The sequence below is a fragment of the Cantharellus anzutake genome (genome assembly GCF_015039405.1).
Source record: "Cantharellus anzutake strain C23 chromosome Unknown EI90scaffold_6, whole genome shotgun sequence".
Lineage (NCBI taxonomy): Eukaryota > Fungi > Basidiomycota > Agaricomycetes > Cantharellales > Hydnaceae > Cantharellus > Cantharellus anzutake.
This window is the reverse complement of record NW_024066956.1, coordinates 1,283,490-1,304,039: the sequence shown is the minus strand read 5'-3', so window position 1 is coordinate 1,304,039 and position 20,550 is coordinate 1,283,490. Positions and strand designations below refer to the sequence as shown.

Below are 20,550 nucleotides of genomic sequence, written 5' to 3'. Positions count from 1 at the left end.
TGAGGACTATTGCCTCAGATTCAAATTTCAGTGGGCGCCGGGCGCCAATGCAACGTTCGGCCGCGTGGTGGTAGAATGGAAGGCTTATCCCCTTATTATGAGATCCCTGGCGTGCCGGTATTGGGAACTTCCCTGATCCGCGTTGGCACTCTGGGGTGTTTATATAATAATCAGGACAATTTATCCATCGAGTCCTTGCCTTGTTGGCTTGACGAAACGACTTTCTAGCCTCAATCAAACCCATCGATGGTATCTCGATCAACACTTTTGCGTTCATACTGTTTATTATTCACCAACGAACCGGATGTTGTCACCATCCAAGTGCTGGCCTGCACCTGGAGTCATTCCAGTTCTAAAATTGGCTATCCCGAACTTAGCAACGAGGGTTTCTGGGAGATTATTGGGACGCCGACGTTGTAAACCGAGACTTACCTTACCCAACCCGATATTTCTTTGCGAATCCGGTTTCTAGCGTACTTACGTACCCACTCGCCGTCTGATGATTGAAAGCTCATTACGACTTGAATTTTAGTAAACTTGGACTCATTCCCGATGTTTCTTTATTTCTGTGCATTTATTCTGAGCACCTCTCTACCCAGAAAAGACTGGATGAACACTCGATGACTTTATTGAAAAGTTCTTGACTTTGCCTGGGTCATAGAATGAGACGTCATAGCACACGTGAGTGCCCCCGCTGTGCTGAATTGTATTGTCCTATTGTCTCATCATCAGCTCCAACCCCAATCATGCCCTGGCCAGCACATATTGTCGCGAAATCCTCTCGTCTACCAGACACGGAGACTATCGAGAACAAATTCTATGGACTCTATAATGCCATTCTCAACGAATGTTTCCCTTCCACCCAGTTCACGATCACACCTCAGTATGCGACGTCAGGGGCTCAGGTGGGCGGTATCGGCGCCAGCAATTTTGCGATCACTTATGTCGTTGAGCCGCTGAATCTGGACAGCCCCATATTTTTCATCGAAATTAAGCCTCCCACTCATCTTGCTGCCATATCCGCTCGCAAGGACGCCGAAAATCAGGTTCGATCCCGGTTCGCACAACTCGCGCACCTCGTCCAAATACCCAAGTTGTACGGAGTTAGCGCTATAGGAAGACAACTTTCCTACTACACGTACGACAGGGCTGGTAGAACCGTTGAACCCGTTGCCATAGCTGACTCTGCCACTGTCATCGTGGACACTGCTCCCGTTGAGAGATGGGACACGAATATCATGGAGGAGGAGGGTCATAATAAGTTCGTGACGATTGTGGAGGAGATCAAGCAAATAGTCCACAATTTGTGGTACGTCTCTACACTTGGTTGTTCTAACGTTCCCTCATGTCCTCCAAGAAACGTTGTAATATTCTTTCGTCTCTTGATCTGTCCGTGGCTCCAACGCCTATCACCAGTATTGTAGTTGGGAGGATGTGGATGTATTAGGTTACTTGTACAGCAGTGTCGAGATTTGCCTCGAAATGATTCCACTCCTGCGATTGTACGGCAAGTGCTGCCGCGCCCACTTTTGGGTGCCGATGCGTGGTGGAAAACTGATCCACTTAGAAATACGTGCGCAGCAGTTGGACAAGCAAGGCTTACTTATATTCGAGCCAAACTCCGTCAAACCGGTCCTGCAATTTTTATTGTCTATGTATATACATGACGATATATACATAATGCAAGCGATGTACTGTACTGGCACGACCAACAACCGGTTCCCACGGCCTCCGGGAGTTGCCGGAGGCTGCTAATCAATTCAATCGTGTTGATTTTCAATTCAATCCAAGGTCCTCGCGTGACGCGTGACCGGTTGTTGGTCGTGCCAGTACAGTATCTCAAATAGACGTCATCCGAAATCGGATAACTGCTGACGATTAGACATAATATGCCTTTTATGCATTCTCGTCCACGCGATCGGTGATTGCCGTGGCAAAACTGGAATCGGCATACGGGTACTACAAATCCGCAGGAAACTGACTTCTGAAGTGCGAACAATTACGTGGCAGGGAAGGCGTGGCGAGGACTCAGGTGACGAGCCAACTGGACGCGTTTGGATCCGTTGAATTGAACCCACATATGGTACACGTGGTGTCTGACGCAGATATTAATATTGAGGATTCCCTCTGACTGTCATTGCACTATTCACGAAATAGGCTCGAGCGTGTCTGAAATAACCTAGATGCCAGGGATCTTGAAGCCTATAAAGAAGAAAAGTGGGACGCTCCTTCAGAACGGATATACATCTCGAGGTGACAATATGCAAGCATTTTCTGGCGCTTCTGGCAAAGGATCCGCTTTAGAGCAAACGACTCTGCCTACAGCTCGTAGAACACACGCTTCCGATGGGAACGGGTACCAGAAACATCTGGACGAAAAAATATCGCCTTTAACAACTGCCCATGCTCAATCCGCACCTTCTCTGCTGACAAACCGGGATCGGAATGCTATTGCCCTGCTCATTGTACTTTGTAAGTACAGTGTATACTACCACCTCGACGTTACTGTGGGCTACATCTTCCCAAAAGATTTTATTCAAGGGATACCTATTGGCTTGGCTTTCGGTTCTATTCCATTTCTCCTCAAGTCAAGGCTCTCATACACCCAAATTGGGACGTTCTCTTTGAGGTATGACGAAATGATAAGAACCAAAGTGGAACGCTTTTTCACATACCTTCATACACTTCAGCACATACCCATACTCTTTAAAGCTCTTCTGGAGCCCCATCATTGACTCGGTGTACCATCCACAAATTGGGCGACGGAAGTCTTGGATTGTTCCGATTCAAGCCATCTTAGGGTCTCTCATGATATGGATGGGGAGGAACTCCGAAGAGTTGTTGAAATCCGCAGAGCACGATATATCAAAGTTGACCTTTGTCTTCGTGACACTTGTGTTCTTTGCCGCAACTCAAGGTGCAGGCTGATTCGATGTTTCGTATAATAGCTATACTAACTCCTGAGCACAGATATAGCCGTTGACGGTAAGGAAGTTCAAGCTAGTCAGAAAAACCACTCCCTCATTCCAGCTAGGATGGGCTCTGACATTATTGTCGGGGAAGAACTTATCATACGCATCTACTGCTCAGACTGTCGGACTTAACTCTGGTTATTTTCTTTCGTTCACTGTCTTCCTCGCACTCAACAGCCCCGAATTCGCGTAAGCCACTTCTTATTCTTCTGCTCCTCATTCCTAATTATCTGTGCAGCAATAAATATTTCCGTGCGGTTCCCTCGGCTGAACCTTTCTTAAATCTTGGAGGATATCTTAAATTTTGGGGATATTTTTGCTTTGTCGTCACACTTTGGCTATTCTTTTTCAAGAGAGAGGTCAGTTCGTCGGCTCCGCGACCGTTGTCTCTTCTCCAATTCCTCCGTTCCATAGGACCCTGTGAGTGCAGAGGAAGAAGACACAGACATATCTGTCCGAGGAGTCTACCGTACCATGTGGAAGATATGCCAGCTCAAACGTAGAGACAACGAACTACACTGTGTGATGTGCACTTACATCTAGTCCTTTTCAGAGATACAAACCCTTGTTATCATTCACCTTGTTGCAAAAATCGGTTTCCAAGCAAATGATGCTGCGACAGACCTTAAACTTATGGAAAAAGGTTTACTGACTCGTGAAGATCTTGCGCTTGTGGCTCTCATTGACTTCCCACTGCAGCTAGTGGGAGGATGGGTCGCAGCTCGATGGAGCACCGGTGATCATAAGCTGCGTCCTTGGTTGCAAGGTTACGTCGTCCGATTAGCCTTCGCCCTCGCGAGCGTTGGCCTTGTAAAAGGGTTCAATGCCGAGGACGCGAAATCCAGATGGCTTTTGCTGTTGATAATTGTGGTCAAAGTTCTAACCTCCTTTGCGTCGTACGTTCTCTTCTGCCCACCATACGATCCAGGATGACTGATCTCACCATTCAGCACCTTCCAATTTGTTGGAGTGTCCGCTTTTCATACTCACATATCTGACCCCGTGGTTGGGGGGACGTACATGACTGTGAGTGGGGACTTTCTGTGGCCCCGCCATGACTTTTCTGACTCATGATGTAGTTGCTCAATACAATCTCCAACCTTGGGGGTACTTGGCCACGCTGGTTCGTCCTTACAGGTATGTGCGACTCTGACAGGCTCTATCGCTCGGTTGGCTTATATATGTAAAATCCAGGAGTGGATGTCTTCAGTTCTGCTATGTGCCATGTAAACGAATCAACGCGCGAGATTGTCATACAAGGCGAGTTAGATCTCAGTCCACCTTTGAGCAGGTCGTTGACGAGTCTTGCTTCCATCCAGCTCAAGAATGTAGTTCTGAATCCGGAAGAGAACGTTGCAAGGGGCTCGGCGGCGAATGTGTAACCGAATTTGATGGCTACTATACCGTATCGTTGATATGCGTAGCGCTGGGAGCTATTCTCCTCGTTGGGTACATATGGCCGAAGGCCAAGCAGCTACAGGGTACGTATGTTTCGCGCAATATATGACTTCAAGTTACTGATCTGGACTCTGACAGCTTTGCCATTATCCTCATGGAGAGTCAACATGAGCAAGTGAAAGATTCCGCGTAATAATTCTGCAGATACCATCATCTATAATTTTCTGATACGTCCGATCGGGCTAAGGGACTTGCTTAGTGAGGGCGTGGTGATCTGTAATGCCATTCTGGCAAATGGCGTTCGTCCATGACCTCACCATCTGCATAACCTGGCCCTGCAGACTGGAAGTCGAAATAGGATGCGAAGTGTATCGTGTATACCCCATTTAAACAAGCTCTGTTTGGCCCTCTCCAGGCACATGCGGAGACCCAGGAATTCAGCATAATAACATTCCCCGACGTCTCAGAACCTCTACGGCATCACAGCTGGAGATCAGGGAGAACAGTACCAACCCCCATCCTGCCTGTGACAATGACCATGACTTGAAGCAGGCTCGATTGTCTTTGTTCTTAGGACTCAAATCAATTAGTGCTATCGGTTGGACATGCAGGTGGTTCGCAGCCCCTTCAGAATGTTAGAATGAAAAGAGAAGTCAGGGGGTTTGAAATGGTCATCCAGACGCTCCTATACAGGCGTGACCGCCAAACATAGACGTTGATGTCAGGCAGCAGGCGGCAGCGTGGGAGGTCATGCGACCACCTAAGATCTTCGGCGTTACATTGTCACGCTTGGAGCCAAGAGAACTCCAAGCTGGGGCTGTTGAACCCCAATAGCTAGCATACAACATGTCCATAACCTAGAAACTAAGCTCACAACTCAGGCGAACGTTTTACCCCCAAGCTGCATTGGTGCTGCAAAATGGGAAGGGTCTGAGGTGACAGGCACAAAATTGAAGGAGACTCCGTGCGTACCTATAGTTTACTATTAGGTGCCCTTCAGTCGCGAAACACTTCCAGACAGAAAGAATGAGACAGGGTGAATGTAAACCATAAAAGGATATACCTTGAATAGATTGCTGACAGTATCATCTGGGGCTGGAGAGAACGCCATATTGATATAGGTGAACTGGGACCAGACATTGTTAGCGAGCACTCTAAGGCCGATTTTTTTGGCTTCACCAAAGGGTCAGTGGGCTTCCATCCCAGTTCTTTCCGTAAGAATTGAATGACAGCCTGGAAGCGATTCGACGCTGTGATCTTGTAGTAATTCTGCTTCATGATCGGCGCATTACCAACTGCGCGGAAGCGAACGATGACTAGGAAGGAGCGATCCTTAACCTGGCAGCCAATTACGTTGTAATGGGGCCTACCTTTGGACCCATCGCGTCGTTTGTATGCCTCTAGAGCTTCGAGGGCTGGCCCAGCAGGAAGCAGCCGTGAGGGGGATATCGGGAAGTCCGCCATTCTTCAATGGCACACCAATCGAGGATTCACTGAAGACGCCTACAATGCCAGACGTAAATAGATCCTGATCCAAAGACGAGCCCCTGACGATTTGGGCGTCAATTTTGCTTCCGGGACGGCGCTTGGAAACGATTGCGTCTCATTTCTCAATGCAACGTTATGTGTTATGGGCAAGAGGACGGCTTATTGCCCCAGCACTCAAGCCATTCCGTCCCTTGGGTCATACGTCTTTGAGCATTTTTCGCTCCATGGTGACAGGCTCTCCTGAAACACCTCAGGTCTGGGCATCGTTTGATTTTGTGGGTGCCTGCGGCCTAAATTATTCATCGGTCAACAGTTAGCAAGAACTGGGCTATATGACCTCCATATCGAGAAAGGGGCTCAGATGGTTCCATTCGGAGGCTACTCCATGCCGTTATTGTATGGTAAAGTGGGACAAGGTTTGTTTCTATGGCCTGGTTTCGGAGGGGAGCCCTGACACAGCTGAACACTCAGTTGCGTCACACAACCATGTGAGGAATAGCGTAGGACTATTTGACGTGGGACATATGGTGCAGAGCTTGTGAGGAAACTGGTCTAAATGAGCACCACCTCACTCATAGATCCCCTTCCTCCAGCGTCGAGGGTCCTACCGCCACCGAATTTATGGAGTGGCTAACTCCTTCAGGACTTTCGAATCTTGAGCCTTTCAGCTCTACTCTTTCTGTTTTTCTTAATGAGAAAGGGGGCATAATTGACGACACTATTATTTGCAAACATGCATCGGATCGTTATTATGTCGTGACGAATGCGGCCTGCCGCGACAAGGATATTAACTGGATTCAAGGGAGAATCGCTGAATGGAACAAGACCCATGCGAATCATGCGCCCGTTACATTTAAGGTGCTTAGCGACCAGGGCCTTGTTGCTTTACAGGGTGTGTCGTGTATGTTTCCGGTTAAAAGCTTGGCCCTTACGTTCGTTTGCGGTAGGTCCTAAGGCCGCCGAGCATCTCCAGAAGCTCACGGATTATAATCTCCCATCCCTTGTCTTTGGCAAGTCTGCATACATGAAGATTGCTGGCGTCGAGTGTCATGTTGCGCGTGGAGGATACACTGGAGAAGACGGTTTCGAGGTAAACATACCTAATTGTGTCCCCATTCTTGTACTCACTCGACGCGGGGCTAGATCAGTATACCTGGCGAGCATACTGTGGCAATTACTGAATTGATTTCATCCGATCCAGTGCAGCTTGCTGGTCTCGCGGCACGGGATAGTTTGCGCCTGGAAGCGGGAATGTGTTTGTACGGACACGATTTGGACGAAAGTACATCACCCATTGAGGGCAATCTTAATTGGGTGGTTGGTAAGTGCAAACCCAAGTGTCCTCAGATACGGATTCCTCATTCTTCTCCTAAGCTAAGGAACGACGCAAATCTGGGGGTTTCATCGGATACGAGAAAGTGGCTGACCATCTCAATAACGGAATTTCTCGCAAGAGAATTGGACTAATTGTCGAACAGGCACCAGCTCGAGGTAGGTTGTGAGAAGTATTTCAAAAAGAACGGTGTTTCATACCGTTATTTCACAGAGGGTGTCAAGATCCTTCATCCTGAAACGGGGACAGAGATTGGTTCGTAATATTTTTGTGGCGGTTTCACAATCTCCGGACTCAAGAGACGTATGTCTGTCTAGGCTTTGTTACCTCAGGTATACCCTCGCCAACCACGGGCAAGAACATTGCAATGGGTTACATCCAGACAAAAGACAATTTGCATAAAAAGGACTCTCAGGTCCAGGTGCTCGTCAGGGGGAAACCCCGACCTGCGACGGTGACACTAATGCCATTCGTCAAGACACGGTATTGGAGAGGCATCGCTTGAACATAGAAGAGAAGTGGCCTCTCCCGGCTCCTCACAGCAACAATGAAGGAATTGCACATGATGTGTAAATAAACAAACGATGTTATTTGCACACATTGATTAGAGGAACCGACTATCCGCATATTCATTCATTCATCATGCATAATCTATGCGTTCATTCCTTCATGGGTAGTCAAAGTTGGGGAAAGGAATGGCGGCATTGCCCGACCAGGAAGGAACACAAGACAAATAGACAAATATATTCGGAGCAGATTCCTAGCGAGAATCACGCGGTCTCGCAGATTTTGGTGTGGTTGATACCGAGCCAAACTGACCGTTGCTTGCAAAGATGGACGACCCTGTGACAGATCTTCATCCATTATTGTTCCCGACGGGGATGTAATTCCTCTGCCCTCTGATGGCTCAAACTGCGGCAGGAACGGCCCACGAACACCATCCGGACCATCGGATCGGAAGGGGACTCGAAACCTTGCTCAAAACTGTACGCCCCGTTGAGGATGGTGTAGACATCGATCGGGATTTATTGATCGCGGTCCACGCCAAAGCCGGTTGGTAGTGCACAGTCCTCAATATTTGCAAATTGTGGCTCCGTCAAGGCCAACACCCCATTGACCGAAATACCTGGACACGGTTCCGATGGGCCAGTATATGAAGCCACCTAACGAGAAGAACGTCCCCATTGAAAAAAGCAAGATCCAGAATACTGCAGGTCGCAGGGAATGATAGCCTGTCTCATCTGGAACCCTGCAACGCTTTAGCTGCCTTGTCACTGTGCGTCTTCTCGACTCACAGTTTTGATCCTCACAGGAACAATGGGCGATGCATGCAGTTTGAGCTTAGTTTAACCATAGATCGCAATGCGGCAGAACAACAGGGGTAGGTTGAATCATTCCAATAGCAAGCGTCAGAAAACCTGACCGCGTAGACAATAGTACGTGCACCCTTCCGGGCTAGCTAATTTGGAAGGAGGCGGTGCGATCGATCGTGACTGCAATCGATCGCAATTGGTCAGTGTCAACTGACCAACCCAAGTGCAACCACATAACCTGTACCATTCGCGGCACTTAGCCATTTGTGAGCCAACGACTCCAAACCGGACTGGAGGTCAGTCGTCAATAGTACATTCTGTTTCGCCATCCCTGGCTTATCATGCCAACAACGATGATTATGCTAGCTAGCACCATTGTCACAGCGAATTTTGACGCTGCGATTCGCATTCGCGTCGTCATTTCCCTCCGTAATCTAAAGAACTCCGTGTTTCGGCGGACTGCTTATCCGATTTTCTGATGGGAGAGTCCTCGAAAGATAACGCCCTCTCCTTCCCCGATGGCGATCTGATCCTGATTTCCTCCGACGGCACTGAGTTCCGAGTCCACAAAATCATCCTCTCTCTCGCATCTTCATTCTTCAGTGACATGTTCAAATTGCCTCAAGCGGACTCCCAAAGTGAATTACCATCTGTTACGATGACGGAAGATGCAAGGACTCTGGAACTCTTGCTCAAGATTGTGTACCCGATCGAAGCTGGCCCGAAGGAAATCGACCTTGAGCTGGCAATGAATGCTTATCGTGCTGCCGAAAAGTTCCAGTTTCACAAAGTTTCATCAACAATCCATAATCAGTTACAATCTATCCTAAAGACGGTTGAGAACCCGTTAGAGGCATGGGCGATTGCTGTACAGCTGAACTTTCCCCAGGCTTCCAGAGACGCAGAGCTTCGGTTCATCAGCATGTATACGAGGAAGTGCTTCCATCCCTTGCCGAAACATCTGAACATGGTTCCCGTAGAGAAATTCGCGTTGCTGATCGACAAGAAGGAGTATATCATTGAACAGGCAAGACGCAAATTAAAGCGTGCTCTGACGTTCGAGACAAGCCACAGGCCCCCCTGTCAATGTGATCCTTGTCCGCTCTGCAACTCCTTCGCACACATCTTTGTCTCTATGACCGCCAAGTTTAACCCATTCAATCCTAGGTGCACTTCTACATCCACACTCCAAAAATGCTTCCAGCAAGCCACAGCACATCACTCGTGCCGCAGGTGGGCACGGCCTCCTAATCAATCTGATCAGGAGATGCTGGAATTGGTGCTTACGAAGGTGTTGTTGTCAGCAGAGCCTAAATAGATCTGTAACCTCTCGTATGGCGCATGCGATGAACTGAGACACCCGAGACAGGAGGTTGTCTGTTTTAGTGATGCAGTAGTGGCTCAAATACATGCATAAAAGTCGTCGCCTTGGATGTATATATTTGCAGTTGGTTAGCGCGTGATGGTCGGTTTCTTTCATCTTAGGAGAAGCGTTGCGTCTGGAGTTGTCATGAAATTGGGTTATACAGGATATCAGTGAGTCAAATCGGGATAACTGATTCCATGTCGCAAATATTTCGAGAATCCGCCCGCCCCAAAACGAAGTAAGAAGAGGATGACGTATGTCAAGCTTGCAGTGTGTTAACGTCACTCAGGAGCTAAAATCATCCAAGCTCTTCTAGAGTTGAAGTTAAAATTGGGAGATTAAAAGCATGGGCCATGGCTCAGTGTTGAGATTGCCGCTGGAGTTGCCCCGCTGGTTAGAAGGACGCATGGGAGGAGTCCATTGGGTAGCCCTGCAATTGCAAGAAATAACAACAAATGAACTCGGACGGCAGATGCCATACACGTGTGATCTCGAAAGTTCACACCATCGTACGGACTCTGTTACTCGCCGTGGATGCCCCGGACTTGGAATGGCCTTGAAGCTTGAAGCAGGTACGCAGTGTCTTGATTTACATCTCACCAATTGACATCTCACAGCCACTCAGAGGCTAGATTGAGTTGCAATTCCAAGTGCGATTCATCGTGACTGCTTGCAACTGAGCAATCAGAGTGCAACTACATCACTTGCACCTTCGTGGCACTTACATAGCCATAAATTGTGAGCCAACAACTCCGAACCCGACCAGAGGTCAGTCGTCAATACTGCATTCTATTTCGCCGTCCCTGGCTTATCACGCAAACGACGATCATGCTACTAGTTCACACCACCGGGTCGAGCGGACAACTGGTGCAGCGTTTTTGACCCTGTGAAACAACGACAATTCGCCTCCGCGTCACATTTTCCTCCGTGATTCAATCAGCTCCGCGTTCTGGTGATGGATGGTCATTCGAAGAATACTGCCTTTTCCTTTCCCGATGGCGACGTGATCCTGGTTTCCTCCGACGGCCTCGAGTTTCAAGTCCATAAACTCATCCTCTCTCTCGCATCCCCATTTTTCCGTGACATGTTCAAGTTACCTCAAGTGGAATCCCCGAAGCCATTACAATCTGTCACCATGACGGAGGATGCAGGGACTCTGGAAGCATTGCTCAAGATTGTGTACCCGACTGAAGCTGAGGATGTTAGCCCCGAGGTGGCAATTAGTGCTTGCCGTGCGGCTGAAAAGTTGCAGTTCTCCAAAGTCTCATCAATGATGCACTATCGGTTGCAACCTATCCTAGAAACGCTTAAGAACCCCTTGGAAGCATGGGCGATCGCTGTACAGTTGAACTCCCGCCAGCTCTCCAAGGATGCCAGAATTCGGTTCATTAAAGCGAATACGAGGGACTGCTTCAATCCCCGGCCGAAGCATCTGAACGTGGTTCCTGTGGAACGCTATGCGGCACTGATCAACGAAAAGGAGGTTATCATTAAAGAGGCGAGATCCAAGTTGGTAGAAACCTTGATCTACGGGTATCAAGGCTCCATCGGCAGGCCTGCTTGCTTAGACCCTCGGTGTCGGACTTGCGGAACCTTTGCAGAGGCCTATGTCTTTTTGACCAGCAACTTAAACCCATTTGATCCTGCATGCACTTCCATGACTATACTTCGAGAATGCTTTGGGCGAGCGCTGTTGGAGAATCGCTCATGCCAGAGGTGGAAGGCGGGTGCACCTCCTGATGAATCCGATCGGGAGGCAATGCAATCGAAGCTTAGAGAGGCGTTGTCGTTGGTGACCTAGCGGATCGGTCTGGATACCCGCTTATGTGGACGACAAGAGTTTAACTGTACGCCACATCCGTGCCAGTATATATAGTGATAGTGCTGGATGTCATATTATCTTATCGCAACCATAGTTAATTGAACAGACCCTGAATATAGCCTGCTAGCAGCTCAGCTGTTTGGCATATGCGTATGGTGTAGTAGTCGGTTTTTCGAGCTTGGGAGACGCACTGTATCTGTATCTGAAGTTTTCATTGAACTGGGACATGGAACAGTCTATGGGCTTACGAGCTATAATTTCCAACAGGTGCGCACAGACATTAAGTGATGGTGAATCCAGGAGGTGCAGTGCGATCGATCGGCCCTCCCCACGAGGTCAGTCAGTCATAGTGGATTCAGCGGCACACAACGACGGTGCTAGTCAGCGCCACCCGGACCGAGTGCGAGTGGACAAGTTGGTGCAGCCTCTTTTGACCCACTGTGAAGTAAGGGAGCAACATCTGCGTCGTCATTTCCCTCTGCGATTCGTATAGTCCCGTGTTCCGACGGACCGCTCATTCGACTGTACGATGGAAGATCCTTCGAAGGATAATGTCTTTTCCTTCCCTGATGGCGACGTGATCCTGGTTTCCTCCGACGGCCTCGAGTTTCAGGTCCATAAACTCATCCTCTCTCTCGCATCCCCATTCTTCCGTGACATGTTCAAGTTACCTCAAGCGGACTCCCAAAGTGCATTACAATCTGTTACGATGACAGAAAATGCAAGGACTCTGGATGGCTTGCTCAAGATTGTGTACTCGATTGAAGCTGGCCCGGCCTTGACGTTAGCGACGGATTGCTTCCATCAACATCTGAACGTGGTTCCTGTAGAAAAGTACGCATTGCTGATCAACAAAAAGGAGTATAGGATTGAAGAGGCGAGACTCAATCAAGTTAACAGTGGGTGGCCTGACGCTCAAGACAGGCCACAGGCCCCTCTGTCCATGTGGTCCTTGTCTACGTACGTTGCTGTGCGTCCTTCACACACGTCTATTACTTTTTGGCTCGCAACGTCAACCTAATCGCACTTCTATGTTCCTGTTCATACTTCAACACAATGCTTCCAGCAAGACATATCACAACGTCACTTGTGCAGGTGGGAGAGCCCCCCACTGAATCCAATCGGCAGGTACTGCAGTCGGAGCTTGAAAATGTTTTGTTATTCTTGGACCGGTCATCAGCAGAGCCAGAATAGATCTGTGACTTCCCATATGGTGCAATGAGTTGAGATACCCGATTAATTGGACGACACTGGTTACCTTGGGCATTACACGCAGTGAGGATGGTTCAAATGTATAAGGACCATTATGTTTACTCGCCGGACTGAACGGTTCTACAGCACCCAATGTATACTGCCAACTGGGTAACAGAAGGGTCGCGAGTACTTACGTGCTCTGGACATGGGCAGCATCAAAGGCAGATGTACCAGTTATAGAACCTTAGATTAAAATGAGATTTTGTCGAATGTAGATTAGGAATGCTTTGGATAACCAACGCCGGATACGACTCAAGGGGTTCCTGCTAAGGCAAGTGCCGTGACCCCCTCCTGCGCTGCTTGTCCCTCTACCCAAGCTTGGTCTCTTATACTGATCCTACGGATATCATAAGTCATATATGTTGTCCGAACATGTCAACAGCTCAGCAACCCAACAGACAAGCACAGGTACGCTTGCTGACCTCGAGCAGTACCTCGGGGCCCCGAGCGGAAACCAAGTCAACTTGGACGAACTACGAAGTATCTACCAACCAAGGCCGCGGTCCGCAGCCTTCTAGCCTTCTTGCTCGGGGGGGAGCACCAGCCTTTCCACAGAACCAGTGGCGCGACCTTCTTTGCGACAGACACATCGGCTTTGCCACCATTGTCGGAGACCACAACGCGAGTTATCACGAGTCCATCGACCTGGGCCGAGCTTACCCTTAACCAACCAACAGCTAAAGGGAGATCAAAAATTAGGACTCAGGGTGGTTTTGAGAAATACAAGTGCGCAGTCATCTGGGCCTACCCCCACCGGCGTGCGGAGTTCGAACACTACTATGGACATATGCTCGACAAATTCTGCGCCTGCGCCGACCATTATCGCGCCTTCTGTTACGACTCCGCAGTTCGAAAGCCCGTATAAGAGCGTTCGTACCTCACCCTCGCGGACACCCGCCTCTCAGGCGACGTCGCTTTTAAGCATCTCAATGGAGGTGCCGGCCGCAACCTCGGCGACAGCAACACAGAAAGGACCGGGTCGAAGGGCAAGCAGGGAAGAAGAATTGGTGGGTCTGTGGCGAGTTCAATTCCAGGAAGGGATGCTCCGAACAATGCCGCTTCAAACACAGCTGCAAACTTTGCAATGGCGACCCTGTTTCCAGTGTCCCAGAGAACCGGCGCAAAAGAGATCTGCCTGATGGGACAAGAGTGATGCTCGCCAATGCCGGGAAGCGACCAAGGCACTTGAGATTCCTTTTTGGACGCAGCGATTGCGGGCGTCCCCCTTCAGCTACTTACACTGAGAGCGCCCTGCCTGTCCCGCGCGTTCTAGCTGGGGACTGCAAATACCAAGATATCACAGACACTATTGCTAAGCACCCTCACTTGTTTAAAATCGTCACCCCAATAAATGTTGACAGGTTCGAGGCCTTGCTAGCAGATCATCCGAACCGCGCGTTAGTAGAACCAATGTGTCAGGAAGTCAGGTTTGGTTTCTGGCCTTTCGCCGATACCGAAGATCCAAATCTGCAGCCGAAAGGAATTCTAACCCGGCCGACTGGGTTACCGGACCTGGTTGATGAATCTATTGCTTTCCTCCGCCGCCAGCGAGACATGGAAGTACCCTCTTACCTGGGACAACCGATATCCACGGTCCCGAAGCGGGGTTCCTCCAAGTTGCGTTTGGTCAATGATCACAGTGCAGGGGCTAAGTCTCTAAATTCGCTTCTTCCGGCTGAAGGAAGATTTGTCAAGTTAGATAACCTGGCTACTAATGTCCGTGTGCGAATGGCGGGCAACGGGAGGTTCAGTACGTAATTCGGCAGTGGTGATCCGTGCTGCGCGTCCACGCCGGAGCATCTGCCTACGTCCTGAAACGGCCCGGCGGCTGACTCTGAGGCTGAGTTTGGCCTGTAGCTGATAAACACATGAGCAAGAGAACCCAGAGGAGGTTTGCTCGAGGACGTAAGGAAGTCTAGAGTGCTGAATATCACGAGCAATGGGGAAAGAACCAGGGGAATGTTGTGCAGGAGAACGTAATAGAGGGAAGGTCCGGCCTGGGACATGTGCGGCTCATGTCACATGGTTGCAACTTGTAAGTTCCAACCCGGCGAGACGATGCAGTCTAAGCCCCATGATTAGTCACGTGAAATGAAGACATTAAACAACAACAACTGCACTACTTGCACGCAACCGTGCACATGCATTTGCCCCTGTACATTTGATGTCTTGCTAACCTGCTTCAAGTTGGCCGCTGTCCAACTTCTTTCTCCCTCTTGAGCGGAGAGATCTTGTTGAGAACATATATATCTATAGCACTGATATAACTCTAGATTCTAATATCTGCGGCACTTAACCAACAGTGACTCCATCACCCCTTTGAAGACCCAACCATAGGTCAGTCATTAACAGTGCATTCTGTTTCGCTGTCACCCGAGCTTATCACACCAACCACGAACAACGACCATACCAGTCAACGCCACCACATCAAGTGGTCAAGTTGGTACAGCCTTTTTGACCCTGTGTGAAGCAATCGCATCCGCGCGGTCATTGTCTGATGGAAGGTTCTACGAAGGTTTCCTTTCTCGATGGCGACGTGACCCTGATTTCCTCCGACGGCTCTGAGTTTCGAGTCCATAAACTCATCCTCTCTCTTGCATCTCCATTCTTCAGTGACATGTTCAAGTTACCTCGAGGGGAATCCCGAGGTGCATTACAATCTATTACGATGAGGGAGGATGCAAAGACTCTGGATGCTCTGCTCAAGATTGTCTATCCGATTCAAGCTGAGGATGTCGACCTCGAGGTGGCAATCAGTGTTTACCGCGCGGCTGAAAAGTTGCAGATGCTCAAAGTCTCATCAGTAATGCGTCAATGGTTTCAGTCTATCTTAGCGACGCTTGAGAACCCGTTGGAAGCATGGGCGATCGCTGTGCAGCTAAACCTCCGCCAGTTCTCCAAAGATGCAGAGATTCGATTCATTAGGGCGAATACGAAGGACTGCTTCGATCCCTGGCCGAATCATCTAAACGCGATTTCCGTAGAAAACTACGCATCCCTGATCAACAGGAAGGAACGTGTCATTGAAGAGGCGAGATCTGGATTAATGAATGCCCTGAAACGAGGCTGCGTGTGTCAGACCTGCGCGAACTTTGCAGACATCTATGCCTCGTTGACTCACGGATTAAACCCATTTGACCCAGCATGCACTTCCTTGGTGATACTACGGCGGTGCTATGAGCGAGTCATATCGCAGAGCCCGTGCATGAAGTGGAAGAACCGTATCCCCCCTAATGAAACCGATCAGGAGGAAATGCAATTGAAGGTTAAAAACGTGTTGTCCTCAGTGGGACTATCAGCAGAGTCGTAGTAGATCGATCGCCTCTCATATGGTGCAGTGAGCTGAGATCAGTCTTGGATACTTGCTCGGTTGGATGACGGAGGTTTCAACTGTATGCCATATCCGTATCAGTACGCAGCGAAAGTGGGTCAAATGTACAAGAATGATTGTCCCGGGATTCTATATATCAGAACCACGACACGCCTTGTACGTAAAACATTCCGTTCTACAAGTGTTGGGGCAGCTGCTGCTAAAGGAGGAGGGTGTCACAACACCCCTGAATTGACTCATGGAAGCAGGCCAGAAATTTGTGGAATTGGGAAAAACACCCTCATGCGAATTCAAGCAGTATACAGACCGAGTCCAGTTTAGGACGAAGCCGTCACCCTCACCGCATGCAGAAAACACAGTTCGAGCTGGGCGCGAGACAACAATCACGGTTGCGCATGTGCCACAGTACTCCAGCCACGGATATCCGCCCAGATTCGCCACCGGTTTGGGAATAGCAATTAGAATCTCCGCGACAAATACTATACACGTGATCTCGAAATTCACGTTCACAACCTTCCGAGGGGCCTCAGCGCGATGCTCCCCGTATCTAGGCGGTCCCTTACGGGCGTTGTTGCTCGCCATGGATGCCCCGGACATGGGATGGTCCTGAAGCGAGTACGTAGCGTCTTGATTCATTCTCACCAAATGAGCTTCTCACGACTGCTCAGAGGTTAGCTGTCGAAGGTGGTGCCCAGTCAGTCTCTGAGCCTGCAGCGCTCCCACCACCCAGGAGACGCAGTGTATTGAGAAGAGGGCTCCTATACATGGCTATCTCTGGGGTCACCTTCTACGTAGGCAGTACTGCCGCAGCTTTGACGAACGATCGGTTTTATGACTTTTTCGTCGAGTCTGTTCCGTTCGGGGAATCTATCATGGACTACGCTGAAGGTGAGGGGTGGGACCAGGCCATGCTTTCTGGGATCCCAAAGGATGTCGTCGACACGGCGAAAACGGCATACAGTTCCGTTGCTGGTGCGTTTTCCCGAACCATGGGTTCTGGGAATAGTCCTCCAGCCCCATCGCCTCCTACTCAGGACTCGTCTCCACGGCCTGCTGGACCTGCGTCTACTAGCAACGCAAAGGGCGCTGTCTCTCCAACGGCAGCCTCCGCCTCCGCCTCGGCAAAAACTGGCGGCGTGGAAAAGGCATCTACTGTGAAAAAGACCATCAAGGAGAAGACATACAAATGGACCAACGACATCGAGCCTCTTGTCAGAGAAGCCGAAATTGCTCTTAAGGATGACTGGAAATTCCCAACTCTCCAAACATCCAAGTCCGAACCCGATTCCGCTCCCGCTGCTAGTCCTCCGCCAGGAAAGAAGCCTTTCACCGGCCAGCTTCCTATTGGTCATACCCTTCCACCAGGCTACTACATACCATCGGAATCCAAACCTGCAGACCGCGTTGGTCTTAAATCCTCCATCAGCACATTCCCCCTCCCTCTTGTCGCTCCTGCAGTCTCCAATCTCTCCGCATCTGAGCCTGCTATTGCCCAGATAGCATCCAATATTGATACTCTTGCTAATTTCCTTAAGGCTGGTCCTAATGGCGCGGAGGGTGCGCGTGGCATCCTCGAGGCTGCTCAGAAGGATCTGAAGCAGCTTGGGCTCCGCATTGATGCTGCTAAGGTAGAAGAAAAGAAGAAGCTAGAGGAGCAGCTAGAGGCCCAGGCGTTGGATTATTCTCAGAAACTCTTACAACTGGAGGTCGACGCCCAGGACAAGATAGATGCTCAAGAGGAAGGATACAAAGCGATGCTTGAGGAGGAGAGGGACAGGGTTATTCAGGATTTCCGCCAAAAACTCGCCAATGAGCTCGAGACTCAGAGCCAGATCATCAATGAACGGTGAGTGATGGTCGGTGTTCTAAACGGCCTTTTCAGTGACGGTCGTTTCGGTAGCCTAAAGGAGGAGGTCATTGCACAGGGAATCGAGATGCAACGTCGTTGGATACGTGAGATCAAAGTCCGTGTCGAACAGGAGAGAGGTGGTCGCCTTTCCAAACTGGAGGACTTTGCAACAAATTTGAAGAAATTAGAACGTGTCACGCTTGACAATTCATCCTACCTTGACGAAAATCTTCGTTTACACGCGCTTTGGTCTGCTCTGCGTGCTTGCTCTAGCGCCGTGGACTCGCCAGTGCGCAAGCCCTTCCGGGAGGAACTGCGCGTGCTTAGACACGTCACAGCCGCACGGGATGACCCCATTATCAGCACTGTGCTCCGGTCGTTGGAGCAAGGTGATGCCGCTGATACTGGCGTTGAGCCCCTCCCAGATCTTGTCTCGTGGTTCATTGCCTCGGTGGCACCACGCCTCGAAAACGTCGCCCTAGTCCCCGAACAGAACGCGGGGTTGCTATCTCATCTCGCGTCTAGCGTGTTATCAACGTTCAGGTTTAAGAGACAAGGATTGGTGGAGGGTGACGATGTGTCCAGTGTCATCGCGAGAGCGGAGCACTACCTTGCAGAAAAAGATTTAGATTCTGCGGCCAGAGAGCTTAATCAGCTCAGAGGCGTGCCGAAAGCCCTGCTGTCTGACTGGCTCTCAGCTGCGCGAAAACGGCTAGAAGTCGAGCAAGCATTAGCAGTACGCTGTTTTCATCCGTCATTGTCTGCAATACTATCCTGATTTTCATTTCTTCCCCAGATCGTAGAATCACAGGCAACGTTATCGTCATTATTGGTTGTATGATGTTCATTATTCACCAATAGAATTTATTCCTCAAAGAATGATCGGGTCTTGGGTAAATTATGTAATACATGAGGGATATCGGTAAAGACAGCATGCAAGTGACAGAGGGTCCAGTGGTGAACACAAGCCCAGCGTAAATTACAATTACTGAGAGTGGTGCAGATCAGATTCAACAAAAAGTGGAACAAGCCGCAGAAGTGCCCTTATGAGGTGGGTTGCTCAAGGATTCGAAGTGTGATTTTTTCCTCAGCGTGCGACAGAGTGGTGGCCCATTCCTCCTCCGAATCAATCTTTTTGAAGTCAGGCGAGTATGACGTCTCCCCAGGCGCAGTTGACGCACGTGAAGTTGAGCTCGATCTCAGGCTTCCCGCCTTTGCTGCTAGTGGGCTTGCCGGAGGGGAACTCAATCCACTCCCCATCCGCATATAGAGCATTGGTCTCACCCGCTGATCAGCGGTACCATCCCATGCAAATGGAGGAAAGGATTCGACATCCTCAAACTTTTTACTGATCCGTTCTCGAAGCTCAAAGAAGCTGGTAGTGCGAGGAAGACGTAGCATGACTGCACACCCACTGGGTGCATGCAAAACCTTGAGCACAACTGTGTGGGAGTGGGTGGGTGCTGCCAAAACGCTAGCGCGGTGTGACTCCGAAGAGTTCGAATGAGATCTCAGTGACGAGAAGGATTGCATCTGGCGAAGGGAACGGATGGGTGAAGAGGGGTGTTTGGTCGGTGTCGTTGGGGATGGATAAGAGGTCTGCAAAGCAGTCCGAGGCAGATGGAACTGACGCCGAGTCCATGTGGTAGGAGACGGCTCAGGTGTTGCAGCCTGCTGCCTTCTACTCTCGAGATGGGTGTAAAGGAGTGGTGTATGGAGTGGTTTTTGCAAAGAAAGGGAAGATAGATCAGAAGGATGGCTGTTCGATGCTTCAGTTATGCCGTTGCCGATTATACTCGGACTATGGATATAATGAAGGTCTATTTCCACCCCTGCAGGGGGGTACCGCATTGACAACTTCCTTGAACTATCATCTTCCGACCTACACGCTGCCCCCGCACTGATCACGCTGGAGCGATAGCTTGACCCAAGGGAAACAGATCGCCGAACAGAAGCCCCTGTCAAAATGGGCGAGGAAAAAGCACGAGATGGTTTCGGCGAGCCAGAGCGAGTGATGTCCTCCGGACGGGTGCTGAATTTAATTCCTGGGCCGGGAGCGTCGTCTTCCGGTACGAGGCACGTAAACTCCGCATCTGAAAGTATCGGAGAGGTAGACCCTCGTTTTGGACTCTTCAATCCCTCCGGCGATGCAAAGGATTTAGTCTCCTTTGACAGCTTCTTTAATCGACCGGCCACAGACGATGCAACAGAAGTAGGGGGGATATGAATCGATGGGGATGCGCTTCGTGGTCGAAAGGAGAAGACGGGGCTCCCACTGCGAGACGGTGATCCTTGAACACTCATACTCATAGAGACGGGGACCGAATGTCGAGAACTGGTCGATGATACGCCAGACGATAACGAGCTCGATGGCCGATGACGCATCCGGCCACCACCGATACTCAAGAGAGGAGGATGCGACTT

At 49.8% G+C, this 20,550-nt stretch overlaps 10 protein-coding genes across 10 annotated transcripts; 8 read left to right on the top strand and 2 right to left on the bottom strand.

The window, feature by feature from the left end:
• Positions 1-746: 746 nt before the first annotated feature.
• On the top strand, positions 747-1,447 carry EI90DRAFT_3117677 (uncharacterized protein; the record flags this gene model as incomplete). Its single annotated transcript, XM_039063013.1, has 2 exons — positions 747-1,295; positions 1,358-1,447. 2 exons carry the CDS (start codon positions 747-749, stop codon positions 1,445-1,447), a joined length of 639 nt encoding a protein of 212 aa, XP_038921493.1.
• Positions 1,448-2,261: 814 nt separating this feature from the next.
• On the top strand, positions 2,262-4,549 carry EI90DRAFT_2907795 (acetyl-coenzyme A transporter 1-domain-containing protein; the record flags this gene model as incomplete). Its single annotated transcript, XM_039054299.1, has 13 exons — positions 2,262-2,472; positions 2,530-2,629; positions 2,691-2,917; positions 2,971-2,985; positions 3,035-3,161; positions 3,211-3,331; positions 3,387-3,471; positions 3,526-3,868; positions 3,923-3,998; positions 4,052-4,109; positions 4,167-4,222; positions 4,276-4,453; positions 4,509-4,549. 13 exons carry the CDS (start codon positions 2,262-2,264, stop codon positions 4,547-4,549), a joined length of 1,638 nt encoding a protein of 545 aa, XP_038921492.1.
• A 795-nt stretch (positions 4,550-5,344) lies between these two features.
• EI90DRAFT_2849793 (autophagy protein 12) lies at positions 5,345-5,789 on the bottom strand (the record flags this gene model as incomplete). The annotated part of the gene is made up of 4 exons (XM_039053740.1): positions 5,345-5,380; positions 5,434-5,496; positions 5,550-5,686; positions 5,741-5,789. Coding segments are annotated over 4 exons (285 nt in total), but the record flags the coding sequence as incomplete, so codon positions are not given.
• A 293-nt stretch (positions 5,790-6,082) lies between these two features.
• Positions 6,083-7,696, top strand: EI90DRAFT_3144116 (uncharacterized protein; the record flags this gene model as incomplete). Its single annotated transcript, XM_039065097.1, has 9 exons — positions 6,083-6,112; positions 6,172-6,274; positions 6,330-6,396; positions 6,452-6,750; positions 6,806-6,948; positions 7,002-7,179; positions 7,233-7,349; positions 7,405-7,446; positions 7,509-7,696. The coding sequence occupies 9 exons, from the start codon at positions 6,083-6,085 to the stop codon at positions 7,694-7,696; spliced, it is 1,167 nt and encodes a 388-aa protein (XP_038921490.1).
• A 1,360-nt stretch (positions 7,697-9,056) lies between these two features.
• EI90DRAFT_3038249 (uncharacterized protein) lies at positions 9,057-10,087 on the top strand (the record flags this gene model as incomplete). The annotated part of the gene is made up of 1 exon (XM_039058847.1): positions 9,057-10,087. A coding segment is annotated over exon 1 (707 nt), but the record flags the coding sequence as incomplete, so codon positions are not given.
• A 263-nt stretch (positions 10,088-10,350) lies between these two features.
• EI90DRAFT_2990513 (uncharacterized protein) lies at positions 10,351-11,853 on the top strand. The gene is made up of 3 exons (XM_039056098.1): positions 10,351-10,442; positions 10,496-10,638; positions 10,709-11,853. The coding sequence occupies exon 3, from the start codon at positions 10,826-10,828 to the stop codon at positions 11,669-11,671; it is 846 nt and encodes a 281-aa protein (XP_038921488.1). The 5' UTR covers positions 10,351-10,442; positions 10,496-10,638; positions 10,709-10,825; the 3' UTR covers positions 11,672-11,853.
• Positions 11,740-13,271, top strand: EI90DRAFT_3038247 (uncharacterized protein). Its single transcript, XM_039058846.1, is given in 9 exon segments — positions 11,740-11,775; positions 11,786-11,888; positions 11,941-12,305; positions 12,360-12,512; positions 12,617-12,731; positions 12,788-12,888; positions 12,951-13,024; positions 13,081-13,129; positions 13,187-13,271. The coding sequence occupies 4 exon segments, from the start codon at positions 12,222-12,224 to the stop codon at positions 12,805-12,807; spliced, it is 372 nt and encodes a 123-aa protein (XP_038921487.1). The 5' UTR covers positions 11,740-11,775; positions 11,786-11,888; positions 11,941-12,221; the 3' UTR covers positions 12,808-12,888; positions 12,951-13,024; positions 13,081-13,129; positions 13,187-13,271.
• Positions 13,272-14,347: 1,076 nt separating this feature from the next.
• Positions 14,348-14,997, bottom strand: EI90DRAFT_3038239 (uncharacterized protein). The gene has a single exon (XM_039058845.1). It carries the CDS (start codon positions 14,950-14,952, stop codon positions 14,581-14,583), a length of 372 nt encoding a protein of 123 aa, XP_038921486.1. The 5' UTR covers positions 14,953-14,997; the 3' UTR covers positions 14,348-14,580.
• Positions 14,998-15,215: 218 nt separating this feature from the next.
• Positions 15,216-16,465, top strand: EI90DRAFT_3038238 (uncharacterized protein). Its single transcript, XM_039058844.1, has 2 exons — positions 15,216-15,283; positions 15,360-16,465. Exon 2 carries the CDS (start codon positions 15,444-15,446, stop codon positions 16,254-16,256), a length of 813 nt encoding a protein of 270 aa, XP_038921485.1. The 5' UTR covers positions 15,216-15,283; positions 15,360-15,443; the 3' UTR covers positions 16,257-16,465.
• A 482-nt stretch (positions 16,466-16,947) lies between these two features.
• On the top strand, positions 16,948-19,011 carry EI90DRAFT_3038237 (mitochondrial inner membrane protein Mitofilin). Its single transcript, XM_039058843.1, has 3 exons — positions 16,948-18,123; positions 18,178-18,862; positions 18,923-19,011. The coding sequence occupies exons 1-3, from the start codon at positions 17,042-17,044 to the stop codon at positions 18,965-18,967; spliced, it is 1,812 nt and encodes a 603-aa protein (XP_038921484.1). The 5' UTR covers positions 16,948-17,041; the 3' UTR covers positions 18,968-19,011.
• The last annotated feature ends 1,539 nt before the right edge of the window (positions 19,012-20,550 follow it).

Coding starts and splice junctions, on each gene's coding strand:
- EI90DRAFT_2990513 (XM_039056098.1), top strand. CDS start 10,826: ATGGATGGTCATTCGAAGAATACTGCCTTTTCCTTTCCCGATGGCGAC.
- EI90DRAFT_3038247 (XM_039058846.1), top strand. CDS start 12,222: ATGGAAGATCCTTCGAAGGATAATGTCTTTTCCTTCCCTGATGGCGAC. Junction 12,306..12,359: donor CCGACGGCCTCGAGTTTCAG/GTCCATAAACTC, acceptor GACATGTTCAAG/TTACCTCAAGCGGACTCCCA. Junction 12,513..12,616: donor TCCATCAACATCTGAACGTG/GTTCCTGTAGAA, acceptor CGCTCAAGACAG/GCCACAGGCCCCTCTGTCCA.
- EI90DRAFT_3038239 (XM_039058845.1), bottom strand. CDS start 14,952: ATGTCCCAGGCCGGACCTTCCCTCTATTACGTTCTCCTGCACAACATT.
- EI90DRAFT_3038238 (XM_039058844.1), top strand. CDS start 15,444: ATGGAAGGTTCTACGAAGGTTTCCTTTCTCGATGGCGACGTGACCCTG.
- EI90DRAFT_3038237 (XM_039058843.1), top strand. CDS start 17,042: ATGGCTATCTCTGGGGTCACCTTCTACGTAGGCAGTACTGCCGCAGCT. Junction 18,124..18,177: donor AGCCAGATCATCAATGAACG/GTGAGTGATGGT, acceptor TCGTTTCGGTAG/CCTAAAGGAGGAGGTCATTG. Junction 18,863..18,922: donor AAGTCGAGCAAGCATTAGCA/GTACGCTGTTTT, acceptor TTTCTTCCCCAG/ATCGTAGAATCACAGGCAAC.